The sequence below is a fragment of the Marmota marmota genome, unplaced genomic scaffold (genome assembly GCF_001458135.2).
Source record: "Marmota marmota marmota unplaced genomic scaffold, marMar, whole genome shotgun sequence".
Lineage (NCBI taxonomy): Eukaryota > Metazoa > Chordata > Mammalia > Rodentia > Sciuridae > Marmota > Marmota marmota.
In genome coordinates, this window is record NW_026000171.1 from 3,923,658 (window position 1) to 3,936,308 (window position 12,651).

At 35.2% G+C, this 12,651-nt stretch overlaps 2 protein-coding genes across 2 annotated transcripts in view; one reads left to right on the forward strand and one right to left on the reverse strand.

The window, feature by feature from the left end:
- Positions 1-7,119, reverse strand: part of Rad51ap1 (RAD51 associated protein 1) — a 19,094-nt gene extending 11,975 nt beyond the window's left edge. Inside the window, exons 1-3 of the mRNA XM_015500740.2 lie at positions 6,966-7,119; positions 3,622-3,671; positions 1,851-1,989 (exon numbers count right to left, since the gene is read on the reverse strand). Of these exons, the coding sequence (XP_015356226.1) occupies positions 1,851-1,989; positions 3,622-3,671; positions 6,966-6,982 (206 nt within the window). The 5' untranslated portion in view covers positions 6,983-7,119. The remainder of the gene's footprint in view (positions 1-1,850; positions 1,990-3,621; positions 3,672-6,965) is intronic.
- A 93-nt stretch (positions 7,120-7,212) lies between these two features.
- CUNH12orf4 (chromosome unknown C12orf4 homolog) overlaps positions 7,213-12,651 on the forward strand; it is a 32,151-nt gene continuing 26,712 nt past the window's right edge. The window contains exons 1-3 of the mRNA XM_015500741.2: positions 7,213-7,507; positions 10,321-10,515; positions 12,163-12,308. Of these exons, the coding sequence (XP_015356227.1) occupies positions 10,338-10,515; positions 12,163-12,308 (324 nt within the window). The 5' untranslated portion in view covers positions 7,213-7,507; positions 10,321-10,337. The remainder of the gene's footprint in view (positions 7,508-10,320; positions 10,516-12,162; positions 12,309-12,651) is intronic.

The window sequence follows — 12,651 nt, forward strand, 5'->3', positions numbered from 1 at the left end:
TATATATATATATATAACATATATATATATATATAACATATATATATATATATAACATATATATATATATAACATATATATATACTAACAGGTTTGAAGGAACATTGTGTGCCTTTGAACTTACTGTTCCCTATAATTGTAATGTCTCTCTTTAACATAAGCTCTATCCAGGAAGCACCTGCGCAACCTAAGACAGACTTAGTTCCAAGGTCACTTCCACTTAGATAGCTTCCTTGACCTCATCCACACCCCTTTAATAGACATTACAGTTCTTATATTTTAAAAAAAAAAAAAAATTGTTTTTACATATGTTCCTCCCAATCTAGACTTAAATAGACACTGCACTACCGAGAATACTAAAAGTACCCTCAAGAGTCTGTAATGGTAATGAGAAAGGTGGGGACAGAAGACATACAACTTATTATCTCATATAAAGCAGTAAGTCTCCTATTCAAGTTGGTCAAAAGTGCTATGAAGCATAAGAGGAAGAAAAATCAGAGATAGATGAGGAAAGATTATAAAAAGAAAGAAGTACTAAAGTTTACCTTGAAGGATTATTATTTTTACAATAAATATTATTGAGACATAATTCACATACCATAAAATTCACACTTGTAAAGTATCCAATTCAGCAGATTTTAGTATAATCAAAGTTGTGAAACCATCATCACTACCTAATTTTAGAATAGTTTCAGAACCTGAAAAAGAAACCCCATATCCACTTATCCCTCCCCAAGTCGCTGGCAACCTCAAATCTACTTTCTATTTCCATGTATTTACCTATTCTAGGCATTTCATATAAATGGAATCATATAATATGTGATATTTTGTGTCTGTTTTTTTTTTCATTCATAATAATGTTTTCAAGGTTCATTCATGTTGCAGCATATATCAACAGTTTATTTATTTTTATGGCCAAATAACACATTGTCTAGATATATCCTATTTCTCCACTAAGTAATTGATAGTCATTTGGATTGCTTCCATTTATTGGCTATTACGAATAATAGTGTTATTTAGAAGGTATGAAGTAGTATCATACTATGGTTTTCATTTGTATTTCCCAGACAGTTAATGATGTTAAGCATCTTTTTATGTGTTTATTGGTTATTTGTGTATCTTCCTTAGAGAAATGCTTATTCAAATTTTTTGCACATTTTAATTGGGTTACTGGCTTTTTTACTGTTGAGTTTGAGTTCTTAATGTACTTTGGATGCAAGTGTCTCTACCATCTATGGGCTATTGTTTCACTATGTTTAATATACGAGAAACTCAAAAACAAAGAATGAAAAATGTAGATCATGACATGGGATAGAGAAACTTCTAGCAGTAAAATATCCCAAGTGCCAGTTAATAGTTCTCTTTGCCCCATCTCCTCCCCATATGACAAGTTTTGGGTCTCTCAGAACTTCTTTCCATCACTCTCCCTTCCCTCTTGATACCAATTAATGGAATTCCAGATTTAGTCTAGGAATTACAGGATCTTCACTGTTGGACAAGTCACAGGAAAGGAAAAGTATCATTTATCTGCAGAAAAATACATGGTTTAAAAATTTTTCAACTTTTTATAAAAGCGTAACTTTTTAAAAAGTAGTCTTGTAAGATTTGAGGACTGCAGACGCAGGCACAGGTCCATAATTATTATTGTCTCAATATTTAATGGGACACATGTTTATGAATTCCTTTTTAAAATAAGAAGAGAGTTTAATAGTCTTTAATGTCCCTATCCTCCGACAGTCACTAAACAAGATCTATAACTCTGCTCAAATTCTAATTTAAACTGAGAATTTGAAACTGTGTCTCTTAAATAAACACATCTAATGTCATATATTTACTGTCTTACCTCTCACCTTTTTTTAGGGGTCTTGTCTTGTAGTTGAATGTCTTCTTTCTGGGGATTCTTCATAGGTTTTGGTTTATCTTGTTTTGACTCATTTGATGTTGTTCTGGATTTCTTGTTTAAAGGTATAGTTGCAGAAACAAAATCATCTATTTATGTGTAAATGAAAAAGAAAAGAAATAAAATTATTTTTTAGTTGGAATTCAAGTTTTATAGGTAAGCAAGTTATTTAATTTCTATAGTTTAAAAATCTTCATTGGTGGGGCTAGGGTTGTGGCTCAGTGGTAGAACACTCACCTAGCACATGCAAGGCCTTGGGTTCGATCCTCAACACCACATAAAAATAAAGGTATAAAAATTAAAAAAAAAATCTTCATTGGTATTGTTTGTCTTTATTCTCACCCAACTCCTATTGTTTAGGTGGCCTTTATTTTTTAAAATATTAATCTATAAAAAACAGTTCACTAAAAAATAAATAAATTGCAAAGGGTTTCAAGGAAAAAATGATTAATTAAAAACCTGTAAGACCATTAGAAAAACTGTAAATTTTTATCACATTGAAAAGTGGAAATGTATTTTTATGTCATACTAAGGATTGAACCCAGGTCGTTGCACATGATAGGAAAGAAGTCTACCACAATGCTAAATTATATCCTCAGGCTTTTTTATTTAATTTTGAGACAAGGACTCACTAAGTTGTCCAGGCTGGACTCAAACTTGTGATCCCCCGCCTCAGTTTTCCAAGTAGCTGGGTTATTAATGATTTTTAATGAAACTTCACAAGGTAGGCAAATACTTTTCCAAAGGCACATTACCTATTCCTAGTACATTAACTAAGCTAAGGAAAGTAAGAAGTATCACAAGGGAAGAGAACTTTTCTAGAAGTAGCAGTTTTTTGTTTTGTTTAGTTTTCTTTCCATTACCATAATAAGCTTCCTATGAGCCTACCAAAGAAACTTCTTAATTCCTACAAAAGGAATGTTCTTTTCCAATCCAATATTGTTTCTCACAGATTTTTCTGTCCAGTCACACCTCACAACTGTTGTTCTTCTCTTGACACTTATAAAACTGCTACTGTGGCTTTTAAACACATGTATGTATACCTTCAGGGTCCATGCAGTTTTAATCACATACTTTAGCAATTATTAACATATGCTGTCTTGTTTATGCTTCCCTACATAGGAATACAGTAATTTACAACTTTCGGCACCTCCACCCCACCCAGTATGCAGAACACGACTGGCAATTTATAAATATCTGCTGACCAATGACTGTAACAAAAATCTCAAAGTTATATTCTATACTATTTTTTTCTCAAGTTGTAAGCACTGAAGGCTATGCCCAAAGCCAAAGAGTTCCCATCAAACCTTGGAATTACTAAAATATTTACAGAAAACTTGGATGGTTTGGGAAAGAAATATAAAATCTAATTCTAGACTGGGGATACAGCTCAGTGGTATAGCACCTACCTGGCATCTGTGAGGTCCTGTGTTTGAGACCAAGCACCATGAAAAGAAAAAGAGGGGCAAAGCCTACTTCAAAGTATACTATACTCTAATGTTTCTCAAACTTTTGAATCAAAGGTCTCTTAAGGCAGAGACAAGTAAACATATAATAAATACAGCAGAGTTCAAGCCTAACCTTTCTTAAAGGCCTTATTTTTTTCAGACCTACCTCATAATACAATTGGGGAATATTTAATATTTGAGCTATATGTATTATATAATACTGATGAAATAAATGTCCAAATCTTTTAAGCAAAAATAAGAAATTCTACTTACCATCACTATCAGAGTCCTCAAACTGTGAGTAATTGACTGGCTTCTTATGTCTATGGCCAAGACAGAAATTTTTCATTAATACAAATATTAATTTCTTACCTTCACTCACAAAGGCTATTAATAGTCTTGAATAAAGGAAACTGTGTTTATATTTTTTTTTTAAATACTTAAATCTAAAACATGATTTGCACTTTAAAGTAGGGACTTAGCTGATACAGTTAAAACTATACCTGATATAGAAAAGAAATTAATCTACATAGCTCACAAAATAAAGACAATCTATGTAATTAACAGTTCAATTTATATACTGTTTAGTTGTTACTGGGCATTTATAAATTCCTTTTGTAGATGTTTTATTGTTTTTCATGTGCATTACATCTTCCTTATTACACTATAAACAACACCAAAAGTCATTCTTTATAAAATATCTTATAATATTTTTTATGCAAGGGGCTCTTAAAAAAATGGTGACTTTGTTCCTGTGATCTGAAATGAATCTTTATACTACTCCAGAAAGCATTAGAAGAAAATTATATTCAAAGTGGAAAAAAGTTACTTCCTTCTTTCCTCCTCTTTGTACTAACTGAAATGTCTCCAAATCTTTGTCTTCTGCCAAATGCCCAAGTGTGGAAATCTAGTTAACCAATTGGTTTTCTTTAAAATAAAAAGAGTTCAATAAAAAAAGGTTAGTTCATCTTATAATCTTACAAGTGCTATTCCTTGAGAAAACCAACATTCTTCAGTATGTAAAGTACTTTATGTATACTTCCCATATCCTCACATATAATATTAAAAAGAAGAATACTTATGTTACTCTCCTTCAGAGTTAAAGAATTTGAGAGCTGATAAAATTATGGAAAGCTCTTTAGAAATTCTGAGGTTGAAAAATAGTAAAATAAAACCAAAAGACTATTAAAAAGAGAAGTACACCCAAGGGTTGAGCTATAATAAATATGTCTTATTTCAAGCACTTTTTTAAGTGAAACTTGGATTTTGTTTTTCACTGAGTACACAGCAGTTAAGAATGCAATGACTTCTAAAAGTCTGGTGCCACTGCATTGATTTGTGCCAAATCATCACTGTAGTACAAATGACAAAGGAGTGAAAAAAGTAAATAATAATAGTAAATATTATTATCAAAACAGTACTGACCTCATGGACCTCCTGAGAAGGTTTTAGAGACCCTTCAGAGGTTTGCAGACTATCCTTTGAGCTATTCCTAACAAACGGATTACATCTTCACTACTTGGATGTTTAAAATCCATTTCAAATTTAACATGTTGAAAACAGAAATCTTGACTCCCCAGTTCCTTTCCCAATGTTTGCAAGTAGCTAGCAATGAGTGGTGAAAAGCAAGGTAAGATCACAAGTGTTCTTTAAATTACTTTAGGGTTTTCTTTAAACTATCATCAGAGTAGATGAAAAATCGAGTGATGGCAGATAATCTATAGAAAATAAACAAAAGCAAGGGAGCTATTTGGAAAACACCTCAAAAGAAAAGGATCAATGGGACTAACTTTTGACAGGATCCACGAAGGTTGATGTAAAGCTAGGAATTATGGCTATAGGTGTCTCCATCTGTTTGGGAAGGAAGATTCCTTTAGCAGCACAGGGGCACTAAGGTTAACTGCTGACCAGCTATGACCCCAGGGCCCACATGAACATGGGATTGACTTGTAAATGAAGCCCCTAAATAGGATGGACACCATGACAGTTACGAAGAGGACAGACTAAAATCAAATACTCCATTGCCCAAAGTGAAGGAGGAGTTGAACACCTGTTTGGCAAAGAGTGTAGGTCCCCAGTTCTCCTGGTAAACATCAAATGACAATAAATTTGGAGATGCCATCATATCCTCTCCCTCTCTCTCTCTGTGTGTATGTGTGTGTGTGTCATGTTCTCTGCTTAAGTCTCACTTTGCTTTGACTTTACTTTCACTTATAGTAAATTGCTCTTGCATGACTTTTGGTGTCTGACTTTAAATTTTCTTTAGTCAGAACACAAGGGAGTTTGGCATTTTAGCTCCCCTGCTTTCTTGTGACGCTTTCCCCCTGCCTTCCTGATGATTTCCTCATCCCAGTTAATGCAAGATTGTCCATTTAGTAGTTCAGATCAAAAATATTAGTCATTCTTGATTCCCTTTTTCTCTTACTTCCACATCCACTTCTATACCTCTAATATATCTATATCCATCCCAAATTCATCTGATCTATTCCATGTCCCCTAATAACATCCTACTCCAAACCACTACCCAATGATATAATAGAGTGATTTTTCTGCTTCCATTATAGCACCATCCCCCATTCGATCTCCACTAGTGACCTTTATAAAAGCAAAATTAGATTTCTCTCCCATATTTAAACTCTCCCATTGGTTTCCCATTGTACTTAGAATAAAATCCAAATTCCTTTAGATGGCCTAAAACGCCCTACCTTCTTTGGCCCTACTTATCTGACCTAATCCCCAACAATTCTCCCCACTGCTTGCTAATGCTACAGCTTCAAGCTATCCCTTAATACGTCAAGCTGATGGCCTTGACTCTTATTCCCGCTACCTGGATTGCCCCATATTTTTGCCTGGCTAACTTCTCATAATTCATATCTCCGGACATACATCAGAAAAGTCCATCCTTCCTTCCTTACAGTTAAGGGTTTCCTTTGTACTGTATGACATTGGCATGTTTATTTTTGGGACCCTATACTCACCTTATACTAGAATGTATCCTCCAGTACCTAATACAGTACAGAAATAAATATATTCGATGACTGTACTATATGAATGACTTATCCTAGGCTTATGATGGTATTCAACTGTGATTAAGTTGAGGAATAATTTCTGGTGGTATTAATGGAAAGTAAAGGATCTAGAGTCAAATGACTTAGGGTGAGTATTGTCCTGCGATTTTCTAGCTGAGTGACTCAAGAAAATCGGCTTTTATGTCTAGAAGTTTTAAATCCATAAACAGGAATGCCTTCTCTTTCTATACCAAAGGATTAGCGGTGAACAAACGAAAACGACAAATAAGTACGTGCTCGCTGAAGTGCAAAACGTCGTTTAAATGCAACATACAACAAGATCTTACTTGAATGGAGTCGAGGGTAAAAGAAACGGCAACAGCTGAGAAGCAAAGTAAGGAGTGGGTGAGAGCTAAGAAGCTGGGACACCTCTTAGCGACGGGTGTCTCTCATTGCTGACTGGAATGTTTCCCGGTAACTGTTCATCCCACCCCTCCCACAGTTGTCCTCTGTCTTAAACGCTCTTTTCCCTCAATCCTGCATACAAGTTGCCTACAGTGTCCTCCTGCTCTTTATCCCCACTACTGCCGTATCCAACGAACTACTTACCTAACAGGCCGCACCATGTTCGCGGTTAAGGCTGGAAAATTGCAGCGCTCAAGTTTCAGCTGGTAGCAGTGGCGGTTTCAATTCCCGCCCAAAAACCTGACATCGCGCTCCCAGCCTCCGCTGCCTCCGGGTCCTCCAATCATGAGCAGCCAGCCTGCGGCGGAGCCTGCGCTTTAAGAGCTGGCTTGCTGACGCCCTTCTCAAGGTACGCCCTTCCGCATCCGGTCGGCCAGAACTCAGTTTGTGCTCTTTCGCTGCGCTTTCGTCACGACAGAGGTTATAGCTTCGTCTCTGAAATACTTAATAACTGCTTAGAAACACACCTTGTTGCGCTTTTTAAATTATGAGATTAATATATACTTGAAAAGGTGTTATCTTAACCAAATAGTTTTCTACAAAGTGACAGAAAACAGGAAAAGGTGGGTGAATCTGCCATGGGGGATCTGCTGGCGGTAAAAACAAGCCGACAAGTCAGCTGATAATCCCCGTGCCCCGGCTCCTTGACAGCTTCCAGAGTGCTGGCTGCTTCGGGACCAAGCGAGGTGAGCTCTGAACCACTTAAGGAGACCACTTAAAATTGAAATCTCCTAAAGAAGGGGTTGGTCCTGTCGCTCGGCTGGAGCTTCTTGGCCCCGCAGTTCCCCGCCCTTTCCCTAATGTGAGCCCCAGAGCCTCCGCTGTTGGTTCTGTGAGTTCAGTCCAGTCCTTTTCCCATCCCATGTTTGATTTCACAGACACTAAAACTGAAGCAAATCTATTATAAAAAAAAAAAAAAAAAACAGTGGAGGGAAATGGAACTAAATTATCAGTGTATTGAAACAAATCTAAGATGTTGAACCGATTGAAACCAGAGCTGATAATTTTATTAAGGAATAAATAAAAATACCATATAATTTAAAACCGATTAGACCGTGTAACTCGTATTTCTGCAACGTTCAATTCCTTGCTACGATGTTAACACATTTACTGCCTCTGATTTTATCGTGTCTTCTCAGTAGCATATGATTTCTATGTTGATATATTCTTAGATATTTTATTTCTGGCTTCCTTTTATTGATCATCTTATGTTTGTCAGATGTTTCATATTTATTTTTTAAAAAATATTTATTTTTTAGTTGTAGTTGGACACAATACCTTTATTTTATTTATTTTATATGGTGCTGGGGATCGAACCCAGGGCCTCTCATGTGCTAGGAGAAGCCTGTACTTCTGAGCCACAACTCCAGCCCTCATATTTATTTTTGATTAATCCTTATGACTCACTGTTAAATGGCATTATCCCCAATTGTTCAGGTAGCAATTAAATGGCACAACCAGAATTTGAACCATTTGAGTGACAAAATCAAAGGGGGAATTCTCTTATTACCGCACTACTTTCTTAATGCAAATATTGGTGAAAGGTCTGTATGTCATGTTAGGAGCTATCATTCAACTATAGATAAGATACAACCTTCAGGATACTCACAGTAGAGGTGAAGTTGGAGATGTAAATAGAGTTTAGATTATGAAGGTCTTTGAATGCCATGCTAAAAAGTTTTGGAAAGATGTAGTGGGAAGTTTAAGTGAAGGGAGCCTAAAATGTAGAAGAGTGAGAAGGGGTGGTCCATTGGTGGCAAGGAAACCATCAGTTATCCAGAGATGATGATACCATACACAAAGTCTTCTGGATGTATTTTAGTGAATATATGTGCATGTGCATACATGTGTGTATGTGTGTGTATTTGAATATATTCTTAGGAATGGAATTTCTGCATCACAGAACAGACCTTTTTGTAGTTTTGGTAATTATTGCCAGTTTTCTAAAACTGTTGTACAAATTTACATTAATTTACACTTAATGAATATTAGTCATTCAATTCCATAAGTAAAACATAGGTTTTTGTTCTCTCTTTCCCCCCACCCTTTCCTCCCTCCCTCCCTCCCTCCCTCTCTTTTCTTTTTCTGGCAGTGCTGGGATCAAATCCAGGACCTTGCACATTCTAGGCAAGCACCCTACCACTGAGCTGTACCCCCAGCCCAGTATCCTCTTTCTTTGCATTAGGATGAAATAGACTGAAATTTTTATATACACCCTTCATACAGATTTGAAAATATAGGCTGGATAATTCAAGTCATCAGCACACCCACACACAAACACCAAAAAAGTCCTTTGAATTATTTTTAAATGTCAAGTGACTCTTTTATTAACATGCTAATTGTGCATATTAATGGAATCACAGTGTTTTCCAAACATGCATATAGCATGTGTTGATCATATCCAACCATCCTTCTTTCACCCTCACCCCCACCTTGTCCCTTGCATCCTTCCTAGTCCCTAGTAATCGTTCTACTTTCAAGCAGGTGACCTCTTTTTAAAGCACAATATGAGTAACTATTTGTTGTCTTCTTTATTTTTGCAGAGAGCACCATAAAATAAAAATACCATATAATTTAACAATTGTTAGCCTTGCTATTATGTTCCTAGCATTCTACATGGTACATGGAATACATTTTCTCTCACTTGAAGTAAACTATTCTAGTGAGAATAAGAAAATAGCATGATTCAGATAAGTACAGACTAGTAGTATGAGAACTTGTAATAGGGACCCAGTATACTTTGGGGGAGTTGGTTTAGGCTTCTGGGGGCTAGCTGAACTACGACCCAAAGAATGAGTAGTTATTATCCAAGAAAATTTAAACTAGTGAGACTACCCTCAGGAAAACTTAATTCAGAAAGCTTAGGAGTGGAAAGAGAAATTTGGTATTAACAGAAGTTCAGAATGATAGGAAAACAAATTTGCAAATTGGCTTATTGATGAGTAAGGGTGTAGGTGCATCCTAGAGAAGAGTCTAGAGGTGTAAACTGGAATAAAGGGTTTGAATATTATCAAGAGAGCAGTAGACTTGCCACATGGAGATCTAACACTTTCTTATCCCTTTCTCCTATCAGATCTCAAAAATTACAACCTCTAAGGTCACCTGGATCACTACTTGGTCCCTGATCTGTTTCACTTTGTTTTCACCAACTGTTTAGTAGCTCTTCATCTACACATCTAGGTATCCCTTCCTAAGAATCCTTTCCCTAGTATTGAGAACCCTGTCTAAGAATACAATGTATAAATAAGTATAATTTTTTCCTTGTATGAAGTTTAAAAGAAACTGTTTTCATTTTAAAAAATAGAGGAAGAACTTCATTTTCATCATGAAAACAAAAAATGGGCAGGGATAAACACTTGGAAAAAAACTGGAATAGTTGGCTCAGAGTCACACAAATAAAATCTTTTGAGTGATGGAATATATTTAGAAGTGCTACAGCAATAATGAAACATCATAGTTTTATAATATAACTTGTTGCTTTTTTGTTGTTATTCTACAGAGAGCCTGTCAAAGAATATGAAGAAAAACCGAGAAAGATTCTGCAACAAAGAAAGGGAGTTTGTGTATAAATTCAAAGTAGGAACTGAGTGCTTAGAATTGAGAGTACCCCTCAAATTTCCTGTTCAGGAAAATGCCAGTCATTTGCATGGACGTCTGATGCTGCTTCACAGCTTGCCATGCTTTATAGAAAATGGTAAGGACTGATTTTTTTAAAGTAATGCCACTTAATTATTTTCTTATGGACTCTCTCATTAGAAGTTTCATGCTAGAAAGCATAAACCTAAGAAGCGATGGAAACAAAATATGAATTAACTGCTTCCAAGAATAAAAGATTCCTCAGATCTTTGCTTTATTAAGTGTTTCCCCTATTACCTGTGTAACTGTTATAAAGAAATTTAATTAAAAAATTACATCATGAAAAAAGGTCTTAATGAAAACTTTCACATTTAAATTTAGTTGAGTTGATTCATATGGTATTTCATCCATCACTAATTACAATATTATAATTATAGAATTATGTTGGTAAATTGATAATTTACCAATCTGATAATCAATTATTAAGATTCCATGGAACAGAATTTCTAATCTTTTACCTAAATTTGTTTCATAAAGTGATCTGTATTAAGCCATTTTAAAAGGTCTCTCTTTTCTATTTCACAGACTAGGAAAAAATTTCAAATTAAAAATATATTGAATCACAGAATGCTAGAATTATAAGGCAACCTAGAAACTTTCTAGCACAATCATATTATATAAATAAAAAAACAACATAAATAAATAAATAAATACATTATTTACCTCAGGCAGTAATTCTCAAAGTGTGGTACCTAATCAGCAACAACCTGGGAACTTGTTACAAATGTAAAATCTTGGCTCTATGCTATTCCTGCTGAATCAGAAACTCTTAGGGGTAGCCCTGAAGCAGTTGGTTTCAGCTAGTCCTCCGAGGGATTCAAGATTGTGTACCCTGGTCTAAAGTCACCAACATAGTGACAAAACCAAGGCCAGAATCCATGTGTTCTGACTCCTATTCCACTGCTCTTTCCATTATGGCAGTCCCTAAATAGTGTTTCTCAAATTGAAACCTTAGCGTATCTGCATTAAACTGGTTTTAATATAATCAATTTCTTTTTGCAGATTCAAAAGCTCTAATATACTCTTTAAACTGATGTAAGAAACTGTTTTTCACTTATATACAGTAACTTCAGACTCTCAAAATCTGTGGGTCTTTCTTTATATGCATATACCTGTTCTGCTTCAAACTGAATTATTGGTTTAAGAAATTAACATTATTTAGGGCTGGCGATGTGGCTCAAGCGTTAGCGCGCTCGTCTGTCATGCGCACGGCGCTGGGTTCGATCCTCAGCACCACATACAAATAAAGATGTTGTGTCTGCCGAAAATTAAAAAAATAAATATTTAAAAATTCTCCCTCTCTCTCTTTAAAAAAAAAAAGAAATTAACATTATTTAGTTAGTATCAAGGATACAGAAAAACTAAGAATTTTGACTTTTCTGCAACAAAGTCTAAGAGCCACACACATCATTTGTTTAGATGAGGTAGGGAGTAATGAGAGAGTTGGGTTTTTGAGGACAGAATATAATAAAAAAATTGTTGTGAAATGATTCCCTAAACTAATTTTTTTTTCCTATGCTGGGGATTGAACCAGGGCCTTGTGCTTGTGATACAAGCACTCTACTACTGATTTTATTTTAATTGAAGATGATATTAAGCATGTTTGATAAAATAAAAATTTTGCACTGGAATGCTTGGCCAAGTAAAATATTCCCTTTCTGTATATGGATTTTGCTGATGATGGCATTTATTGTTCCTCTTTCAGACTTAAAAGAAGCTCTGAGCCACTTTATAGAGGAAGAATCCCTCAGGGATTATGATAGAGATGCTGAAGCATGCTTGGAGGCTGTGAAATCAGGTGAAGTAGATTTACATCAGCTGGCAAATACATGGGCCAAAGCTTATGCTGAGGTAAGAAAATAAGTCAAATTGTATATTTCAAGGATGTTCTGGGATTCAGTGAGGATTTTTAAATTGCTAACATAATACTTAAACAGTTTGTGGAATCCTTTTTGATCTGTATACCAATAATATTCAGTATATGTTGCTGCTTTTGTGCTCCTTCATTTATCAGTATGAGCACATAAAAAAATATGCTTTGTAGAATACTTTTGTAAAATAGAAGCTACTTTTCCATATCCAGCCAATGTGGGGTCACCAGGTTTAGTAATTAAAGATATGAGATACCTATTGAAGACAGAATTTCAGATCAATGAATAATTTTAGTATAACTATCCCAAATATTACATGGAAC